General features: G+C 61.2%; 1 protein-coding gene across 1 annotated transcript; it reads right to left on the bottom strand.

Moving 5' to 3' along the window:
- Positions 1-8492: 8492 nt before the first annotated feature.
- LOC141471234 (uncharacterized) lies at positions 8493-16165 on the bottom strand. Its single transcript, XM_074157657.1, has 8 exons — positions 16142-16165; positions 14964-15251; positions 14569-14695; positions 12381-12569; positions 11285-11599; positions 11100-11102; positions 10286-10399; positions 8493-9559 (listed from the first exon to the last, which is right to left on the bottom strand). Exons 1-8 carry the CDS (start codon positions 16163-16165, stop codon positions 8493-8495), a joined length of 2127 nt encoding a protein of 708 aa, XP_074013758.1.
- Positions 16166-22349: the final 6184 nt, after the last annotated feature.

The raw sequence follows: 22349 nt of genomic DNA on the forward strand, positions 1-22349 counted from the left end.
CCAGGAGCGGGTGGGATGCTGGGAAGAAATGGGACACCAGGAACAGATGGGGCACCAGGATTGGGTGGGATACTGGGAATGGATGAACACCAACAGTGGGTGGGACACCGGGAAGAGATGGGACACCAGGAGTGAGTGGGATACTGGGAAGAGATGGGACACCAGGAAGAGATGGGACACTGTGAGTGGGGTGGGTGGAATGCCAGGAAGAGATGGGACACCGGGAGCAGATGGGACACCGGGAAGAGATGGGACACCGGGAACGGATAGGACACCGGGAAGAGATGGGACACCGGGAAGAGATGGGACACCAGGAGCAGGACCGGGCGCTGCCGCGATGGCCCCATCCCTTCTCTGCCGAGCGCCGGTAGATGCTGTGAAATGGAGATGCTCGGTACCTTCCCTCGGTACCGGGGGGTACCGGCGTGGGGAGGGGAGTGTGTGTGTGTGGGGGGGAGGGTGTCCGGGCTGGAACGCGCGGCGGTGCCGGTGCGGGGAGGGGGGGGGGGGGGCGGTGCGGGGGGGCGGCGCGGTGTGTCGGTGCGTCCGCCAGGGGGCGCTGTGTCGGGGCGGCGGCGGCGGCGGCGCGGGCGGCCATGGCCCGTTGGGGCCCGGCGCAGGTACCGGGGGCGAGGACGGGGGGGGGGGGGGGGGCGGCGGGTCCCCTCACACACACACACACACACACACACACACACACCCCACCCCCCTCAGCCTCCGTTCACCGGGAGCAGGGAACGGCGGGGACAAACACCCCCACCCCCGGTGGAACCACCCTCACCCCCGTCTCCTCCTCCCCGCCCGCAGGAGCCCGAGTGGGGGCCCGAGGCCTGGCAGCCGGTGCCGCCGCAGCCCCTCGGTCCCCTCCCCGGCCAAGGGGAGAAGGCGGCGGCGGCGGCGGCGGCGGTGCCCGAGATCTCTCTGTGGACGGTGGTGGCGGCGGTGCAGGCGGTGGAGAGGAAGGTGGAATCGCAGGCCCGGCGGCTGCTCAGCCTGGAAGGGAGAGCGGAGACGGCGGAGAAGAAAGTGTCCGGGCTGGAGAAAGCCGTCCTGGATTTCGGCAACCGGTTGGAACGGAAATGGGCCGCTTTGGCCGCCCTGGTGCAGGAGAACACCCGGCGGCTGGAGCACGTCGAGCGGCAGCTCCAGCACCGCGGCCCGTGGGCAGCCGGGACGGGACCGGGCGCCGGCGGGGACGAGGCCAAGGTAACGTGGGACGGGCCCCGGGTAACGGGGATGTGCCCACGGTGACAGGGATGAGCCCAGGGTAAGGGGAACGAGCCCACGGTGACAAATGGGGACCAGCTCCAGCTAACAGGGACTTGCCCAAGGTGACAGGGACGAGCCCAGAGTAACGGAGATGTGCCCACGGTGACAGGGACAAGCCCAGGGTAATGGGAACGAGCCCATGGTGACAAATGGGGACCAGCTCCAGCTAACAGGGACTTGCCCAAGGTGACAGGGACGAGCCCAGAGTAACGGGGATGTGCCCACGGTGACAAACGGGGACAACCCCCGGCTAATGGGATGTGCCCAAGGTGACAGGGATGAACCTTGGGTTACAGGGATGAACCTTGGCTAACAGGGACTTGCCCAAGGTGACAGGGACAAGACCAGAGTAACGGGGATGTGCCCATGGTGGCAAACAGGGACAAGCCCTGGCTAATGGGATGTGGCCAAATTGACAGGGATGAGCCCAAAGTAACAGGGATGTGCCCATGGTGGCAAACAGGGACAAGCCCCAGCTAATGGGATGTGCCCAAGGTGATAGGGATGAGCCTTGGGTTGTAGGGACATGCCCAAGGTGACGGGGATGTGCCCATGGTGACGAAAGGGGACAAGCCCCAGCTAATGGGGACATGCCCAAGGTGACGGGGATGAGCCTTGGGTAATGGCGATGAGCTGCAGCTGATGGGATTTGCCCAAAGTGACAGGGACAGGCCCAAAGTAACTGGGATGTGCCCACGGTGACAAACGGGGATGAACCCCAGGTAACAGGAATGTGCCCAAGGTGATAGGGATGAGCCTTGGGTTGTAGGGACATGCCCACGGTGATGGGGACGTGCCCACGGTGATGGGGACATGGCCAAGGTGACGGGGATGTGCCCATGGTGACAAAAGGGGACAAGCCCCGGCTAACGGGGATGTGTCCAAGGTGATGAGGACGAGCCCCAGCTAATGGGGACGTGCCCGAGGTGACAGGGAGAAGCCCCAGATAACGGGGACGTGCCCGAGGTGACAGGGACAAGCCCCAGATAACGAGCGCACACCCAAGGTGACAAACGGGGACCAGCCCCAGCCACCAGGGCTGTCCCCAAGGTGATGGGATGAGCCCGAGGTAACGGGGGACGTGCCCAAGGTGATGAAGGGGGACCGGCCCCAGCCGACGGGGATGTCCCCAAGGTGCCTCCTGCCCTTTCAGGTGCCAGCGGCGTGCGAGGACGACGTGGCCAGTTTGCCGGAGCCGGAGTGGGGCAGCTCGGAGAGCCGGCAGAAGGAGCTCTACAGGACGGTGACGAAGGGGACTTGCGAGGCTGCCGTGTCCCTTGGTGAGGATCGGTCTCTGCTGACGTGCGGGACGCGTTGTCATCCCCCCCCCCCCGGGATGAATCCAGCTTGCGACGGCTCGCAGGCTGCTGTGTCGTCCAGGTGTTGGGAGGAGAACAGGCGGCGAGAGGTGACAACTTTACGCGGTGAAGGTTCGGTGCCCCTCGGTTGTGGGTGACAGTTGTGTCCCCGTGAGCGGGAGCACGGCGGGAGTCCCGGGACTCCCCGAAGCGTCTGCGGGAATGGAGGAGACCCCCGACAGCGCGTGGTGGGGATTTCGGGTGACGTCCCCGTGCTGTGTCCAACAACCGGCCTTCCTGCAACCCGTTTTTTTTGGGCAGGACACGGGCCGTGCAGCCAGCGCCTGCAGGGGTTTGCTGCAAACAGCCCCAGATTTTAGCACTAATTGTTTTGGGCTGAAATTTGAAAGGCTGGGTGCGCTTCTTGGGGTAACTGAAGTCATTTGCCTGGTTGGCCGACACCACCCTCCTTGCTCTGACGGTCCTGGGAACCCCCGAGCCGCTGCTCTGGGAGCCCAGGACCCCTCGGGGCACCCCACAATTCCCGCTGTGTGAGAGCAGCCCTTTATTGAGAGGGGGCTGGTGCTGGTCCCCACTTCAGCGGTTCCTTCCGCTGCTTCCTCCTTCCCAGGGCCCGGAGAAGCCGGTTCCAAACCCTCTCTGCTGCCGCCACCCGAGGATGGGGAGGATTTGGGTCTGAGGAGCCAGGGGCTGCTGGAGAAGGGAGGTGAGTCACAGGGAACACTGAGAACGAGCACTATCGACACACCCGGGCAGGGCAGGGTCTGTCCCTGCCGCTGCTGCCTCCCCACAAAGGCAGGGAGGGTTGGATCCTGTCCCCCCCGGCACCCCCGGGGGGTCAGCAGAGCCCATCACATCCCTGCTAGGAGTGTTTCCAGCCCAGCCACGGGGCCAGGAGCTGTCGGGAATTTAAGCCGAGCGATTGGGGCCTCCTTAAAACTTTTCCGACCGAATCTTTTAAGCCCAGAAGAGCCCCCGCGCCAAAAAGAGCAGAAAATGGGGAGACCCGGGGCAGGGCTTAGCGTGAGGGTGGCTCTGCAGCTGCACACCCCCCGACAGACCCTCTCTCCTGCTCCTGGAAGGCTTTGCTGGGATCCTTTTCCCCAAATTCACCCAAATTCACAGAGTTCCTCCCAGGACTCATCGGCCTCAGTTTTGCTTTCAGGTTTCCTCAGTTTGGGTTTTTTTTTTTTTTTAACAAGTATTGCATTGCCCGTCCAGAAAATGTCCCTGGGGTCCGACAAGTTACCCCCAAGAGGTCCCAACGCCCCCTCCGCCTCGTGTCCTCCCGCTTTGCTCTCGGTAAAAACCTTCCTGCTCCCTTTCTAAGGGCACGTTTGGTGGTTGGTCTCACCAACGCGCCCCAGGGGAAGCTCAGCTCCTGCTGGGAATGAATTCCGTTCCCTGCCAGGAACGAATTGCTCTGTCTCTCGGCAGGTGAGAAGATCGTGATCAAGACCGAAGAGCAGCAGCCGCAGGAGGAAGGAGCTGAAATCCTGGCCCTGCCGCAGGTGAGGCTGGAGGAGGAGGAGGTTCCCCCCAGCCAGGAGCAGCCGCTGCCCTGGCAGAGCCACGGCGCTTTGGAGGAGGAGAAGGCAGCAGGAGAGGCCCTAGGGGACTTCTGCCACCACGGGGCTGCCCAGCCCGAATTCAAGCCCGTGGTGGTGCCGGTGGAAGCCCACCCTGCCCCAGGCTTGCCTTTCCCGGCAGAGCACGTGCTTGGCGTGGGGACGGACCAGCCCTTCGCCCTGCCCCAGGGAATGCCGCTGGGAGAAGACACCGCCATGGAGACGGCCTCCTCTTCCTTGGAGCTCCGTCCCTGCGCCGCCGGGGAAGACCCCCATGCCCTCCCCTCGGGCTGGAAGAGCGTCCGGCTGAAACGCAACCTCCTGAGCCACCAGGCGAGGAAGAGCAACGGCTCCTTCATCTGCCCGGCCTGCGGCAAGAGCCTGGCCCACCACGCCGCCCTGCTGCGGCACCAGCGCCTCCACACCGGCGAGCGGCCCTTCCAGTGCCCGGCCTGCGGCAAGAGCTTCAACGAGAAGTCCAACCTCAACAAACACTACCGCATCCACACCGGCGAGCGGCCCTACCGCTGCCCGGCTTGCGGCAAGGGCTTCATCCAGAAGCACCACCTCCAGAAGCACCAGCGCATCCACGGGGTGCAGCTGAGGGGTGGGTGGCCAAACCGGCCGGCCCGGGCTAGCGCCGCCGGGGAACGGCTGTACCGCTGCATCGAGTGCACCGAGAGCTTCCCCCAAAAAGCCTCTCTGGAGGAGCACCAGCGCCGGCACACCCAGCAGCGGCCCTTCCAGTGCAACGGCTGCACCAAGAGTTTCCGCCACCGGCAGTCCCTGAACCACCACCAAAAAGTCCACGCCGTGGCCAGCTCGCCTGGCGTCAGCTTGCCCGTCGTCCCTGAGCGGGAGAACAGCCCCTGCAAAGCTTTCACCCAGGATAATCCGTAGCCTGAGGGCTGGAGAAGGGAAGGGGCTGGTGGCACCACCATGGGGTTGGTGGCACCCCCGTGGGGCTGGTGGCACCACTGTTGGGCTTGTAGCACCGCCACGGGGCTGGTGGCATCACCACGGGGCTTGTGGTACTGCCATGGGGCTGGTGGCAACCCCATGGGGCTCATGGCATCACCACGGGGCTGGTGGCACTGCTGTGGGGCTCATGGCACCACCACGGGGCTGGTGGCACCACCGTGGGGGCTCATGGCACCACTGCAGGGCTGGTGGCACCATCATGGGGCTCCCCACTGGAGGAGGAAGAGGAGGATGGAGGCAGGCTGATGGGCAGGGAATCGCGCTGGGAGGTAAAAGACTGGACCAAGAGGCAACCAAGAAGGTTCGGCAACCGGGGCTGAGCCGGGTTTTGCCGCTGCCCCATGGAAGGAGGAATCTGGCCCCAGAGCAGCTGCGTCGGGTCCGGTGGAGCCGTCAAACTCAGGGTTATTTAAACAACTACCAGCGTGGAGGGGGCGTGGGGTGGCCCCGGAAGGGGCTGTTGTGGCCAGGCGGCGGCCGGTGTCATCGTGTTGTCCCCCCAATGCTTCAATGGGGACGAGCCGGGAAGAGACTCGGATAAAAGACTGGGGCTGACGCGGTCTCCTGTTGCGCTCTGGGGGGGGTTGGTGGGGGGCAGGTTTGGTGGGGGGGGCTGCCATCATGTCGAAGGGAGCTCTCCTGGTCCCCCGGGAGTGCTCAACCTTCCTGGCCACGGTCGGGGTGTCCCCAGGGCTCAGCCCTCTGTGTTTGTCCCCGTGTAGAGCACACAGCGTGGCCCCCCCAGCTGGAATCCCCCGGGGGACCTGCCCTTGTCCCCAGGGCCAGCACTTGCAGGCGGTGACACCCTGGGGTGCAGGTGTCCCGTCGCTTTGGCCTGGTGGGGTGACAGTGACATCCCTGGGGTGCGTGGGCGACAATCCTGGGGGACAGCAGTGGGCGACAACACCCCCAGGGACAGCCCTTCTGTGGCTCTGCCCTCTCCCAGCGTTTGGTGGCCACCTCCACTGAGGGCAACCTGGTGGCTTTGGCGGCCACATCACCTGTGGGCAGCATGGCTCATTGGTGGCAGGAGCTGGGAGGACCCGGCTGGCCCCAGGCAGAAGTGGGGGGTCCTGTCCCTCTGCCCCCCTTTGGGGCTCACACCAGGGTGCTGGGCCCAGTGCAAGGGACTGGGACATACTGGTGTCCAGTGAGGCCCAGGATGGTGGCAAAGGGCCAGAGTGTCCCCCAGCATGGCCCTGTGTGGCCACAGAGGCTTGGGGGCTGGTGGTCTGCTGCCCCAGAGGCTCTCGGGGCTCCCCCAGCCCCCCCTGCAATGGCAGCTGATGGTCCCCAGCGTTTCTCACATTTTTTGGGACATTCCCTGGGATCTTGGCCACCGTGCGTAGAAGGGGGTGATGGAAATGCCGTCAGCGACCCCCATGGGCCCCCCTGCTTTGCCTGGGCCAATCGAGGTTACGCCCCTGGAGGGAGCCACCTCAGCCCCCCCTCATCCCCCCAAACCAGGCAGCAGGTACAGACAAATACTTTATTTAACTCCGTAGCCTGAGAAAAAGGGGTCTGGGATTTCATGGGAAACGCTGGTCCCAGTCACAGCACCTTCAGCAGAAATGTCCTGGGGAGGGGGGGGGGCAACTGGCCCGAGGGAGGGGCTGGCCCCCCCCCAGCTACCCACACTGGCCTTGGAAGTGTTGCCCATCAGCAATAGCGTCACACCAGTTGACTCGTGTCACTGGGATCAACTGGGGGGTCTCTACCTGGGCAGGGAGAACCGGTTTGGCCACTACAGGCCGTGCCGGAGAAGGACCCACCATCACGGCGCCACCATAAGCCACCGACCCGCTGGGGACATGGGGGTGACCTCTCTGCCACTGTCACCTCCTTATGGCGAATGCTCCAGTCCTGGCACAAACCACAATCCCGGGGGAGAGGATTGAGAGAAACCAGCCCGGAAGAGCAGCGGGACGTCACGTGTGTCCCCCCAAGGAGCAGCTCTGTCACCGCTGTCCCCTCCGGTGGGACAGGGAGGTGGCCGGGCACTGAGGATTACACCAGGACGCGGCAGGAGCCCGCAGCAGCCTCCTCAGTAGCCCATCAAACCTCATGAGTAGCCAGGAATGATAAAAATCCGATAAGCAAACTGGTTTTCTCCCTGCTCCCTGCCTGGAGAGGGACAGGGACCAAGCGACGTCAAATAATTACATCAAACAACTCAAGGAAAAATAAAGAAAACACACAGAAAAGTAAACTCAATGAGTCCCAAGAGCTGCTCGGGTTGGTCCGCACGGAATGATTTCCCCCTCTCTCCGTACACGACGGCGCACGAGGGGCTCCGGCCGTGGACAGGAGCAGTCCCAAGTGGTTCCTGGGGACGCCGGAGCCACCACCTGAGCTGGTTTCTGTCACTTACTGGGCTCCAGTTCCCTGTGGGCCACCGGGGCAGGTCTCACTCCACCAGAGGTTTGAGGTAGGTAGGAGAACGAGGCTTCCGCAGGATTAATTACAGTGGGATTTTGCACATGACTAAAAAACACCCGCGTTTTGCAGAGTGTGTGTGTGGGGGTTTCCTTCCTCAGCCGACACCTGTCTGAGCCCCCAGGAGGGGTCCTGGCGCCGACTGTTGCTGCCGCAGCGCAGGGGCGATTCCACCCGTTAATTATTTCTAAAGCGACTCTCCTTCGGTGCAGGCGGGTCCCGAGGGAGTCGACTCTGGTGGGTGTTTCTGGCGGCTTCTCGTTGGGGGAAGATGAGCTGCTGGGACCTCAAAACCCCCCTCGGCGCCAGCAGGGAGATGTTGTGGTGTGATTCCTCCTACGTCTCTTCTTAACGCAAGGCTCGGGTGTTCCCCAGCCTGATGGAGGGGGTTTGGAGACTTCCTCACCGGAGCAAAGCGTGGCCAGGAGGCGGCGGGGGGGCTCAGAGATGCCACACTCTCTTCATCCGGCATCTGGGGACAAGAAATTCTGTCGGTGAGGCGAAGAGCTCCTCGGGAATCCCACCAGCTTCATCCCCTTCTCTCTCGTCCTCTTCACCATGTAATTCATTGGATTTCCGGAGGTGAGGGGTCAGCTCCAGCAGGAAACGACTGGGGAACTCAAGGGCTGTTGGCAATTCCTCTCGCTGGGCTGCAGGATTTGTGCCTGGCCACCTCCCAGCGAGGTCAGCCTGGGAAAATCGGGAGCAGACGCCAGAGTCCAAGGAACAATGAAGCGTTTGGGATCACTGGAGGCTTGTGGTTTGCTCTCCGTGGTGGGACCCAACCTTTTGATTCCTTCTACAATCCAGGAAAGCTCCTAAAATCCAGTGGACGAGACGGTGCGCAGCCCCAGTGCTCCACCATGTGCAAACATCAACGCTCACCGTTTCTCTCCAGCAGTTTGGATCCCTCCTGTCGTCAGTTCTCTGAAACCACTGCCCTATTTCTTAGTCTAACCACCGGCTGGATGCTTCTCCCACCCCAGATCTGGCAGTTCTTTCCCAGAGTCCCGAGTTCTGCAGGACCGAGCAGGACCACGTTTGCCGGAACCCCTTTGGTAGCCACAGTGGCCACGTTTTTCTCGGATTCCTGGACCAATGAGTGAGGAGGCTGCGTGGCTTCCCGTGGTTGGTGCTGCCGGGACGCCGGGGTGACGGTGACGGGCTGTTGGAGCTTAGCCAGGGCTTTTTGGCGGTCGTGTATTTTCTGGTGTCGGGCGAGGTGGGTGCGGCGGGTGAAGCATTTATTGCAGGCGGTGCAGCAGTACGGCCTGTCCTGCACGTGGGTTTGCAGGTGCCGCTGAAGAGAAAAGGGGCAAGAGAGAATCTTTTTGCAATAAATGCATTTGACCTCAGGCTTCCTATGGGATCTGGGGCTCTGCTGTCGGGAAAAACACGTGCTGGGCAGGCTCCCTCTATCCAGTTCCTCCTTGGCCTGGCCCAGCCAGGCACCCCCCCCAGAATACGTTCCGTTGCTCAAGCCGTTGGCATCTCCGCAAAAAGCCCCGTGGAACTTCCTCCTGGGTCGGATCCTCAGCTCCGGGTGGACGTTCCCCCAGACCTTGGCCCCGAAAGCCCTGTCTTTTACGTGGATGCTCTGGTGAAGGTGCAGGTGGTGTTTGTCGGCGAAGCTGATCTCGCACACGGCGCACTCGTAGGGCCCCTCTTTAGCGTGGCTCCGCTGGTGGATGATGAGGTTGATTTTCAGGCGGAAGCGCTTGCCGCACTCGGTGCAGGGGTGTGACCACTCCCGCACGTCCCCACGCCGGCAGTTGCCCATCAGCAGCCTTCTGCTCGCACATCGGCTCGACTTCTTCTTGGGCTTGGCTTTGCCCTGCTCGCTTTTGGGGCACTTCTGCATCTCCGGGCTGGGAGAGGACGCAGAAACCTCTTGCAGTGCTTCAGGCTCCTCTTCCTTCACCTTGAGGTTTTCAGGAGGAGAAGCCCCTTCACACGCCGCTTCATTTCCCAGCAAAAAGCTTTCCTCTGAAATGGAACCCAGGCGCTGGTCATTCACCCTCCCAGGATTAACCAGGACTTAACAGGGACTTAACCAGGTTGTGGTTAAGTCCCAAAGCACCGAGAGAGACTTTTAACAACAAAAGAGCTACCGAGAAATCTGAGCACGAAGGCGCAGGTGCCACCACAGCATCCTGCCCACGTGCCCTGAGCCACCCAGCGTGGTCTTGGGGGACAGATCTCTTGCCACCGGGAAGAACCAGGCTGTGGTTTGCTGCGACACCCTCGGGGCCGGTGGCACAAAAGGGATCCACCGCTAAAACCAGGACACCACCAACAGCCACGAGATGTTGCTCCCGTGAGCTGATGGCAAGCTCTCTGCACCCCACAGCAGCCGGCCCACAAGCCATTTGGCCAGTGTAAGCCATGCCTATAATCCGCGCCACTTAACTGCGCGCTTCAGAGCCCTTTCCAGGCTCCGAGTCCCTGGAAAAGGACGCGCGGAGCTTGGCAAAGCTTTGGGACCAGAGCGGAGGGTGTCTGTGGGCGGCCATGCCCCTTCCATCTCTGAGAGAAAGAACCCAGCTGTTGTTCTGCAGAGATAACAGGGCTGAAACGCCCACCACCAGCCCCCTCCCTCGCCCGGCGATAAAAGGGAGGCCTCAAACTTTCTTCTCCTTCCCCATTTCAAGCACACTAATGAGCTGCTTCCTGCCCGCGGGGCCCTGCGTCCCCCCTCACCGGGTTACTCACCGGGGCTGGGCTCAGCCGGGTCCTCTTCCATCTCCTCCTCGGGCTGACCTTCCCCGTGCAGCTCCTCGTCCTGCGTGCTCAGGGACATGACGTTCATCACCAGGATGGGGAGCTCTGTTGGCAGAGAAGAGCAGATTTTAACACCTGCAGAGAGCTCACACCTTCCCGCTTTGGTACGGTGCCAACCAGAGACGTGCAGGGAGCAGGCCCAGAAGAGCCAGGGAAAGCCTTGGCTCAAGGAGCCATGAAGTGTTGCACCAGGGGAGGTTTAGGATGGGTCTCAGGATAAATTCCTTCATGGAAAGGGTTGTCAAGCGTTGGAAGAGGCTGCCCAGGGCAGTGGTGGAGTCACCATCCCTGGAGGTATTCAAAAGCTGGGCAGACGTGGTCCTGAGGGACATGGGTCAGTGGTGGGGTTTGTCAGTGTTAATGGTTGGACTCGATGATCTTAAAGGTCTTCTCCAACCTCAGTGATTCTATGGAAAACATGTGAGGTGTCAGAAGGAACCGGAATGAAGCCACACAAGGACCAAAAGCAGAGAGAGGGCTGGGAGGAAAGTCATAGAATCACAGAGTGGTTTGGGTTGGGAGGGACCTTAAATCCCATCCAGTGCCACCCCTTGCCCTGGGCAGGGACACCTCCCACCAGACCACGTTGCTCCAAGCCCCGTCCAACCTGGCCTTGAACCCCTCCAGGGATGGGGCAGCCACAGCTTCTCTGGGCAACCTGTTCCTGTTCCAGTCACCAAGATGCCATCTCTGGTGGCACCTCAAGGTGCTGTCACCTCTGTAGAGCAACCTCATCACTCCCCACCAGCTCTACAGGAACCATTCCCATATTGCCTGGTGTTCAGGACCTCAAATCATGTCCATTTTCCCTGGAATCACGGTGACCTGCCATGGCCTCTCCCACAGACACTGCTGGGAGACCTCCTCCTGAGAGATCCGGGACAGGAACGGCTTGGGGACGCAAGTCCTCCTGGCACCTACGTAACTCACCTGTGTCAACTTCCATGAGGACTTTATCTTCTCCCAAAGATTCTTCCTTCTGGTCCGTCTCTTCTGGTGTCTGTGGGGACTTCTGACCACCTGGGATGTTTGTTTCTGGGGACTCTTGACCGCCTGGGACGTTTGGGGACTCTTGACCGCCTGGGACATTTGTCTCTGGGGACTCTTGACCGCCTGGGACGTTTGTCTCTGGGGACTCCTGATTGTCTCTGATTCGTATCAATGGGGACTCCTGACCTTCTTGGACGCAGTGCTCTTCATCCCTCTCGATCCAGGACAGGATGTCAGGCTTGGACACGTCATCATCTGCTCATGGGGCAGAGGAACATCGTGTTTAATTAGGAACTGGCTGCACCTTTATTCTGTTGAACCCTCAAGGTGCCCCTTCTCTCCCTGACCTTGCCTCTGTCCCCCCCCTTCCCTGGCTCACCCGGTCTCTCCTGGGGCTTCTTTAGCCCCCCAGCTCCTCAGTCCTGCAGCAAAGAGCTCTTCATCACAGCTCTGCCCTCGCATTTCTTCTTCTCTTGGCTCTCTTGGGGTCTGCCTGTCCCTTTCCAGTGTCTCCTACCTTCTTGCCCACCCTTCGCACTCTTAACCATGGATTTTTCCAGCTCTTATAGCACGTCCCAAGGCTCTCCTGACCTCCTGACCACCAGAGCTGCTCCAGCCTCCTCCTCCCACTGCAGGTTCTCTGGTTCCTCACTTCCCACCACGTCTCCTCTCTCACCAAGGCAAGCAGGAGGGGTTTTTGGAAGCAAGTAGGGCTCACGCGTGCCATCAGGTGAAGGAGGGTTGCCCAACTGTACAGAGACAGGACTGGAAGGGATCACAGGAGGCCTGTCCCACCCCTCCAGACTCCATCCCAGCCCCTCCTGATGGGCTCTGTCTGCTTTTCTCCACAGGATTCATCTGGCCAAGCATAAATGTTCCTCTTGGAAGAAAGATTCCAAGTACTCCGTGGAGGTTTAGACAATAAAAGTCAAAAAACCCTTGGAGCAGTTGATTCCTAACACAGACACTGCTGGGAAATGTCCTGACAAAGCTGAGAGAGGAGCTGCCACCTCCTCCTGGCACCCACCGAACGTACCCGTGTCAAATTCCACGGGGAATTCATCTTCTCCCAAAGGCTCTTTCGTCTGGTCCCTCTCTTCTGGTGCCCCCGGGGGCTCCTGATCCTCTCCGAGGCCTGTCAGTGGGAGCTCCTGACCCTCTCGGACGCAGAGCTCTTCATCCCTCTCCATCCGGGACAGGATGTCAGGCTTGGAGACGGCATAGTCTGCTCAAGGGGCAGAAGAGCATCGTGTTTAATTAGGAACCGGCTGCATCTTTATTCTGTCGAACTCTCAAAACGCCCCTTCTCTCCCTGACCCCGGTGCCAGCAGCAGGACAGACAGACATAAATATATTACTTGTACTAAAACATGGAAAAACTGTGATGTGGGTTCCTTGGTCCTGTGTTGGGACTCGCCCACAAGCACAGCAGTAGCTCACGTACAGAGAATATCCAAATAACAGAACGTGACCTAAAATCTCAAAGGAGAAAGGTTTGTCTTTAACGTTTTCCTCCCATTTCGGCTTTAGTCATGATTCGAAGAGCAACTCTTCCGAGCTACGGCTCCAGAGCAGGGACAGAAACCTTCCTGCTGCTCTGGAGGGACATCTGTGCCAGACGGGACCACAGGGGGAACAGGTTTATTCCTTTTCTACAAAATATTACTGAGAAAAGTGAAGCCTCAGCTTCAGCGGCTGCAGAGACCAGCGCGTTACCAGTCACGGCCAAAAAAAAGGCTTCTGGTGGGGAATATCTTACAGCCCAAATCGCCCAAGAACATCAGAAAGATGGAGAGTAATTAGGTCAGTTCTTTACCAAGGTACACAGAAACATCCCTGTCACTTCACAGAGGAGCTGAACAGACAGAAAACAAGTTCAAGGTGCCATGGTCAGGCTTCACCGGGATAATTCCTGAACCGTGCTGGAACAGCACAACGGTTCCCTGACCCTGGAATCCCCTTACGCCGTCATTAGGAACAGCATCTCACCTGGAGATTTTGTGTAATTCATAGAACCATAGAATCATTCAGGTTGGAAAAGACCCTTGGGATCATCGAGTCCAACCATCTACCCTACTCTACAAAGTTTTTCCCTACACCATATCCCCCAACACCGCATCTAAACGACTCTTAAACTCATCCAAGGATGGTGACTCAACCCCCTCCTTGGGCAGCCTATTCCAGTGTCTGACCACTCTTTCTGTACCCTGTTGCAACTTGAAGCCATTCCCTCTTGTTCTATCGCTATTTGCTTGTGAGAAGAGACCAGCACCAACCTCTCTACAATGTCCTTTCAAGTAGTTGTAGAGAGTGATGAGGTCTCCCCTCAGTCTCCTCTTCCTCAAACTAAACAGTCCCAGCTCCCTCAATTGTTCTTCGTACGATTTATTCTCCAGGCCCTTCACCAGCTTCGTTGCCCTCCTCTGCACCCGCTCCAGCACCTCGATATCTCTCTTGGATTGAGGTGCCCAAAACTGGACACAATACTCCAGGTGTGGCCTCACCAGTGCTGAGTACAGGGGCACAATCACCTCCCTGCTTCTGCTGCTCACGCTATTTCTAATACAAGCCAGGATGCCACTGGCTTTCTTGGCCACCTGGGCACACTGCCGGCTCATCTTCAGCCGCTTGTCAATTAGAACCCCCAAGTCCTTTTCCACCAGGCAGCTCCAGCCACACTTCCCCAAGCCTGTACCAACGCACGGGGTTGTTGTGGCCCAAGTGCAGGACCTGGCACTTGGTCTTGTTGAAGCTCATACCGTTAACGTTGGGCCATCCATCCAACCTATCTAAGTCTCTCTGTAGAACCTTCCTGTCCTCATGCAGATCAACACTCCCGCTTAACTTGGTGTCATCTGCGAACTTACAGATGATACGCTCTGTGTCATTATCAAGATCGTCAACGAAGACGTTAAACAGAAATGGCCTCAACACTGAGCCCTGGGGAACACCACTTGTGACCGGCCGCCAGCTGGATTTAACTCCATTGAGCACCACTCTTTGGGACCGTCCAGACAGCCAGTGCTTGATCCAGCAGATCCAGCTGTAATTGATATAGCTCGTATTATTATCGCTACTATTATCTACTACAGGTATCTCTTACAGACTTTGTTCATTCCTTACGAGCAGGGAGGAGGGAAACCGCCTGGGTCTGACTGCCCAGGAGAGGTTCTGCTTGCCACGGGGACTGGCCGTGGGTTCCAGCCCTCCCTGCCGTGCCTTACCCAGGGAGACCAGCATCTCGTAGTTTCCCCTCATCACAGCCCGGTACAGATCCTTCTGCCAGCGCCCCAGCCTCTCCCACTCCTCCTCGTTGAAGTACACCGAAATGTCATCAAACGTGAGCGGGACCTGGAACCACAAATATTACACGCTCAGTGACTCCCGGTGTCAGTCTGGTAACGGGAAAACAGGCGTCTGGAAGCCAGCGCCTGGTTTTGGTTGCCCAGGCAAAGTGTGCCTGGCCACATTGGGGCTTGCAGGCAGCAAGTCCAGGCCTTGCAGGCGCTCAGCACCTGAGCCCACTGCTAAAATCCTCCCCCTCATTCCCTAAATCCCACCGTTTAGGGGTTTTGCCGGTGGCACCAGTGCTTCCAGGGGCCAGGATGGACGCCGTTACCTTGGGGATCTCCCCCCGGGAGCTGGGGGGCAGCCGCAGGATCCAAAAATTCCTGTTCTTCAGGAGATTCTCCACGTTGTCCAGCCGCTGCTGGAGGTGCCCGTAGTCCTGCAGGAGGTTGCCCAGGGCGGCCAGGTTGTTGCCCAGCTCCCCGACTAGGTTCTCGCAGGCCAGCAGCCTCCTCTCGGCCTTCTCCGTCCGGCTCCGCAGCTCCTGCAGCTGCTGGGCCTCCGCCTGCCTCGCCGTGGCCCGTGGCCCCATGGCCTTGCGCTGGAGGATGCCTGAGTCCTGCAGGGAGGCAGGGGGAGGAAGAGAGAGGTCAAGGAGAGTGGGGGGAAGCCCAAGGGACCCCCACAGTCCCCGCATCCCACCAGGGACAAGCCAGACCCCGGTTGCTTCCACCTCCATACCTCAGGACCCCTGGGAGACCCCTCCCAGACCCCAGGACGAGCATCCTTGGGGTGCCCCCCAAGTCCCTCTTGTCCCTCAGGACCAGCACCCCAAGGGGACCCCCATCCCTGGGGTGTACCCAGATGCCTGTGCCCCAGGACCGGGACCGCAAGGGGACCCCCAGCCCCGTTGTGTCCCCCATCCCCCCTGAACGGGCATCTCAAGGGGACTCCTCCTCGTCCCCAGGGTGTCCCCCATCCCCACCTCCCCCGGCACCCCAAGAGGACCCCCACCCCATGCCCAGGGTGTCCCCAGCCCCCCTAAACCGGCACCTCAAGGGAACCCCCCCCTCATCCCCCCTGAACAGGCCACCCAAGAGGACCCCTGCCTCATCCCCAGGGTGTCCCCCGGCCCCCCAAGGGGACCCCACCCTATCCCCAGGGTGTCCCCAGCCCCCCTAAACTGGCACCTCAAGGAATGCCCCCCTGAACTGCCCTCCCCCAAGGGGACCCCCGCTCCGTCCCCGTGGTGTCCCCTAGCCTCCCTAAACGGGCACCCCACGGGGGCATCCCCCCCCCTCCCCATCCCTGGGGTGTCCCCACCCTTCCCGTCCCTCAGAACCAGCACCCCTGAGACACCCCCCCGTCCCCGTCCCCGTCCCCGTCCCCCCTCGGGCCGTGGCCCGCAGGCTCGGCAGCCGGCGGGGCCCGTACCGGCTCCGGACCCGAGAAAACCCCGACGGGGATGGGGGATACCCTGCGTTCCGCTGGCTCCGTCCCGGCCCTCACCTGAGCGGGGCCCCGGCGGGACATGGCCGCCCCCACCGCCCCCACCGCCGCCGCCACCGGCCCCGCGCGCGCCGCGGCCGCCCCGCCCGCCGGGTACCCGGAGGGGCGGGGCCGGGAGGAGGCGGGGCTGCCCCCTGGCGGCCGGGAGGAGGCGGGGCGGGCACGGGGGGGGCACCCGCCACCGGACCCACCGGTGTCACCGATCCCCCGACCCCACAGACTCCCCCGGGACCACCGAACCGCAGAACCCCCGGTGACACCGACCCCGGGCCCCATAGACTGTCCCGGTCCCCCGGCGCCTCCGATCTCCAGAATCCCCGGTGCCACCGACCCCCGTGTCCCGGTGCCACCGACCCCCGGACCCCCTAGACTCTCCTGGACCCCACAGGGCCACTGACCCCGGGACACCATTGGCTGCTCCAGAACCCCCGGTGCCACCAACCCCGGTCCCCCGGTGCCACCGACCCCAGACCCCATAGACTGTCCTGGTCCCCCCGGGGCCACCGAACCCCAGAACCCCCGGTGCCACCAACCCCGGACACCACAGACTGTCCCGGTCCCCCGGTGCCACCAATCTCCAGAATCTCCGGTGCCACCAACCCCGGTTCCCCGGTGCCACCGACCCCCAGAACCCTCGGTGCCACCAATCCTGGACCCCAATGACTGCCCTGGACTCCCTGGTGCCACTGACCTCACCCCCCACAGACTCCCCCTGGGCCCCCCCAAGAGCCACCGACCCCAGGACACCATTGTCTGTCCCGGTCCCCCGGTGCCACCAATCCTAGACCCTCCAGTACCACCAACCCCTGGACCCCATAGACTGTCCCCACTGGGCTCCACTGTGGGAGCTGGTGGCTGCGGCGGGACGAGCTCTCCCAAGAAGAGGTACCACGGGGGGGACACCCCACGGGAGCCCCCCAGCGAGGCCCAGGACCCACAAGTGGTGGTCCTGCTCTGCTTCGCCGACAAGATGGACCTGCTGCGGGCCCCCCGAGCCCCCCGGCTGAGCCACCACCCGCCTCGCCATTGTCCCCACTGCCTGTCCCCCACCCCTGCCAGCCACGGCGGGGGCTCCGTGGGGCTGTGACCGAGCCCACCCCAGGGGTGCCAGATCCTTCCCCCCGCCACAGCCGGTCCCGGTGCTGTGTTGGCTCCCAGGGGGGCTGCTTACGGCAGGATCCGGCCCTGTTCGGGGAGGGGGTGGCCGAGCCATCCTGCTGGCCACACCGGAGTCAGCCCCGTTCCTGGCCACTCGGCAGAGCCCAGCCTTCCCGGGGGGGGGACACCTCCTGCTCCCTACGCTCGGCTCCCCCCGACCCCCCAGCCCTCATGGGTATCCATGGTGTTGCCCCCTCCCCATCCCTGCATTAAACCAGTGACGGTGCTGCTGCCGCCATCCCCTCCGTGGTCCCGGGGAGGGCTGGGAAGCGCCGCGCGGCTCAGCCGGGTCGGTAGGATGCTCCCCACAATGTGGGGGTCCCATGGGTTGGCCCCTCCCGACCGTGACGTCCCCCCCTCCTGGCACACGGTGCCCGTCAGAGCAGACAGACCCCAACGCGTCCCACCTCCTGAGCCCGGCAGCTTCTCAGGACAGGAGACGGGACTAATTTAGAGTCCTAAGTCCCTTCTTAGACACAGGACTAATTTATCTACCAATTCTTGGGAAAACTGCACTTTTAGAAGACTCCAGTGTCTGAATTTGTGACAATATTTACTTTACAGCCAGCTCTGGTGTGCGGGTTTCAAGGTCTTGGTGTTTTTGAGCTCCCCAGGTGCGGGGATGAGGAGGAGCGAGACCCGGGCACTTGCCCCAGGCTGCCAACAGGGTTATTTCATACCATAAACAACAGATTCCATATAAATTAGAAAGTTTGCTGAATTCTGTCTCTCTCCCCCCTGATGGCTGCCATCCTGAGAATTCCTTGTCCCTCTGCCGGAGCCCTGAGCCCTTCCCTTCCTCCCGAAGCCACGTGTCCCACATGGGCTGTCCCTGCTGATGGAACGGGCTCAGGACAATCCTTCTCTATTTTATAACGGCATCGGGATCAATATTGGCTCTTTAGCATTATTAATGTTAATTATTTAGTCTTATTCTGTTAAATCCATTTATATTTCAACCCTCGGGTTTCCTTGGTTTTCCCCCATTCCCCTTCCTGGGTGGGGAGGGGTCATGGGGTGAGAGAATAATTGTCTAAACGACAATAAATTCTTGTGGGTTCCTCAAAACATAACACCCGGCAGCACCGACAAGGAGACCCCCAGGGAGGAAGGGTGGCTGGGGGGGGCTGGGATGGGCACACCACCCTGGGCACCCCCTGTCACCCACTGCGTCCCCCTCACCCCCCAAAACGCACCCACTCCCTCTGGTTCATCGGCTTTATTTGGTGGCTTAGCAAAGCGGGAAGAGGGGGAATTGCCCCCAAAAAGCACTTTGGGGGTGCGTGGAGGGGGGCAGTGGGGCTGAGCTTGCATGGGCACAGGCTCATTTGTGCCCTGGGTGGGGGACACAGCCTCCCCCCTAGCTGCCTCAGAGCTGGGAGGGAGCGGGTGGACCCCACGGCATGTCCTGGGGGCGGCTGGACCCCCGGTCGTCTCCTCGCCGCGCCGTCCAGGCGCTCAGCGCCTCCTGCAAGACACAGCGGGGTCTGCTGGGGGGGTCCCCGCCATGGCCCGGGGTCCCCATCCCCGGGTCTCGATGCTGCCCCTGGGCGGGGGTCCCACCGGGGCTCTGCCGTTACCTGCCGCGGCAGCAGGACGCTGCGGGGGGGTCTCAGGGGCCGTACCAGATCCTTGTCCTCCCTTCCGGCTCCCTCCTGCGTCATAGAATAGAATCACGGAATCTTTGAGGTTGGAAAATAGCTTTTCAGATCATCGAGTCCAAACATCTGACAAACCCACCACTGACCCATGTCCCTCAGCACCACGTCTGCCCGGCTTTGAAATCCCTCCAGGGGGATCCACCACTGCCCTGGGCAGCCTCTTCCAAGGCTTCACAACCCTTTCCAGGAGGAAATTTTTCCCAATATCCATCCTAAACCTCCCCTGGCACAACTTGAGGCCGTTTCCTCTTGTCCCATTGCCTATTCCTTGGGAGAAGAGACCGACCCCCCCTGGCTACACCCTCCTTTCAGGGAGTTGTAGAGAGCGAGAAGGTCTCCCCTCAGCCTCCTTTTCTCCAGGCTGAACACCCCCAGCTCCCTCAGCCGCTCCTCACAAGAACCCTCACCAGCGTCATTGTCACCCCAAGCCCTGGGTGATGGGGTGGCCTGGAACCAGCCTGTCCCAGGGAGGTGACATGGCCGGGGACATGGCCGGATGACCCCCCCAGCACCGTCTGGTGCCTTGTGGCACCTCCAGACCTTTCACCCTCCACCTCTGGCTCCATACACACCCTCTTGCCCAGATGAACCTCATCATCTTCTCCAGGGTGCCAGGACATCGACCGTGACTCCTGCGGGGAGAGATGAGGGTGAAGGAGCTCCTCGGGGTGACACCAACGAGCCGGCGGCACCAAGTGTCCTCCTCTCCCCACACCCCACTTCCCCTGGCCCCTGTGGTGGCCACCTCAGCCGTGTGGTGTGGCCATAGCCCAGCTCACCTCGCTCAGGACGGAGAAACACCCCGAGCAGGGTCTGTGGGGCCGCCGACGGCCCCCGATGCTCGTCCTCTGTGGAGGGAAAGGTCGTTACCATCCCTGCCGGAGCCCACGGCCACCCAGGGTCACTTTGGCTCCCAGTCATAGAATCATCAAAGAATGACAGAACGGTTTGGGTGGGAGGGGACCTTAAAGACCACCCAGTGCCACCCCCTGCCCTGGGCAGGGACACCTCCCACCAGCCCAGGTTGCTCCAAGCCCCCTCCAACCTGGCCTTGAACCCCTCCAGGGATGGGGCAGCCACAGCTTCTCTGGGCAACCTGGGCCAGGCTCTCGCCACCCTCACAGCAAAGAAGTTCTTCCCCACATCTCAGCTCAATCTCCCCTCTTTCAGTGTCAAACCCTTCCCCCTCCTCCTATGGCTCCCCTCCCTCATCAAGAGTCCCTCCCCAGCTTTCCTGGAGCCCCTTGAGGGACTGGAAGGGGCTCCGAGGTCTCCCCGGAGCCTTCTCTTCTCCAGGCTGAACCCCCCAACTCTCTCAGCCTGTCCTCACAGCAGAGGGGCTCCAGCCCTCCCAGCATCTCCGTGGCCTCCTCTGGCCCCCCTCTGGGGCTGCAAGAGGGGCCCCAGCAGAGCAGAGGGCAGAGTGCAGCCTCCCCCACGGTGGCCCGACACCATCCCCAGCCCCACCAAAGCAGCACAGGGAAAGGGAAGGTTGGAAAAGCTGTTTTCCTGGGATTTGGCCTGTCCCCATACAGTGCAGGTGCTGGTGACAGTCTGGTGTCCCCTGGGAACGAGGTTTGCTCCCCAGGGTGCCAGAGCCATGCCAGGGGAGGTTTCCCCCTCCCCATGGTGCTCTCCCCACATTCTCCCCCATTCCCAGCCCCATTATTCCCCAAGTTTAACCCCCTTTCCGCACACGACCAACCTCTCTCCCCCGTGCGACCTTCTTGGAGTCGCCGTGGTCGGCTCCAGCCACGGCCACGAGGGCCATGGTGGCAACGAAGCCGCAGAGGAGCCACAGCCTCATGGCGCAGCGTGGGGTCAGGGCTGCCCAGCTCAGGACGTCCCGGTGCCACCACCCTCTCCCCGGCCTGGACCTTGTCCCCTGATGTCACCTGGTGTCCAGCCACGGTCGATTGCAGCGAGCCGTCACCGCCGGACGCCGGGGAGAGCGAGGGACATCGGAGGGACCGGGAGCTGCAGGCGGCGCCGTCGCTTCGGGACAAGGGATGGGGCAGAGCCCCCTCTGCTACCCCAAAAGGTGGGTTGGAGGAAACATCTCCCCAAAACTGGTGTCTTGGGGCTTCTCCTCTTCCTCTACCTAACTCTTCATCCTGGCATCTTGGGCACGGAGCAGCTCCCGGTGCCAGGGGAGCCCTCAGCTCCCCAAAACACTGCTCTGCCCTTAGCCTTGCTACAGGCAGAATGAAGAGTTCCACCAGCAACGGGGGGTTAGAGAGAGGATAAACTGAGAGAACAACTCACACGTTATCGTGGGTGAATCAAGAGAAGTGAATCAAGGAGGCGCCACACACGTGCGACACGGGGTCTTTAAGAAGTTTGTCTTGACTAAAGAAAAGAAAGAAATCCAGAAAAGTGGTTACACAGAAGCCTGAGGGTTTCTGAGAGAGCAGCTCTGGAAAACACGAGCACCAGCCTCGGTGCAAGACACTGTGGAAATACTTTACGAAAACCCCTGAGCCTGGAGGACTCATTGCATTAGATCTCAGATTATTTCTAGCGAGAAGCCATAGATTTCACGATTATCAGGAGAATCAACTACCTTTTAGACAAAAAGGAGGCTGCAGCGCGTTCGGCTGCCTCAGAAAAGGGGATTTTACTGCTCATGTGCCAAAGTTAACCCAAAGTTTGGAGATGTTAAGAGCATTTACAGCACTCAAGCAAAGGAATTCATTTCCAGAATTATCCTTGGCTCTTTGTCGTCAAGGTCTAGTGCTTGGATTTGCAGACTAACGCCAGAACAATTACTCAATGCATTAAATCCGACCCCCCAGTCTCACGTCACCCACGTGTTTCACCCTGTCACGGGGGAAGCGAGCGGAACGGCTGGGCCTGGCTAAAATCGGGTCTCCAGCCCAAGTCTGGTGGGCTTCAAAATGTGGAAAAAAACATCATTACTCTGGAAAAATTCCTCCCTGGCCAGTTCCTCCTCCCCCTGCACACCCACCGAAGCTTTCTGGGGGGCTTGCTGGGCTGCCAGCACACGTTCACCAGCTCATGGGCAGCTTTTCCCCCCACAGCCCCCCCAAATCCTTCTCCTCAGGGCTGCTCTCCATCCCTCCATCCTCAGCCTGTGCTGGGACCGGGGGTCGCCCCAACCCCGCTGCATGCCCCGCTCCCAGGGGCCCACCGGTGCTGGGGTAGGCCCGGGGCCTGTCCCGGTGGAGCCCCCACGGGGGAACAGGGAGCGGCGGCCCCGGCTCCTCCCGGCAGCACCAGGCCGCGTCCCGAGTTACCACGGCAACAGCGGCGGAAGGGGCGTGTCTTCGCCTGTAAACATCCGTCGACGCACTTCCGGTGAGCAACCCCGCCTGGCTCCCTGACCCGGAAGTAGCGTCGCTCTCCCATAACTCCCCCCGTCCCACGTG

The sequence above is a fragment of the Numenius arquata genome, chromosome 12 (assembly GCF_964106895.1).
Source record: "Numenius arquata chromosome 12, bNumArq3.hap1.1, whole genome shotgun sequence".
NCBI classification, from domain to species: domain Eukaryota; kingdom Metazoa; phylum Chordata; class Aves; order Charadriiformes; family Scolopacidae; genus Numenius; species Numenius arquata.

Excerpts from the sequence above, each read along its gene's own strand:
- LOC141471234 (XM_074157657.1), bottom strand. The coding sequence starts at position 16,165 with ATGTCCCGCCGGGGCCCCGCTCAG. Across the intron at positions 15,252-16,141 it reads CCCGCCGGGGCCCCGCTCAG|GACTCAGGCATCCTCCAGCG; the intron begins GTGAGGGCCGGG and ends GCCTCCCTGCAG. Across the intron at positions 9,560-10,285 it reads CCCGGCTGAGCCCAGCCCCG|AGGAAAGCTTTTTGCTGGGA; the intron begins GTGAGTAACCCG and ends GTTCCATTTCAG.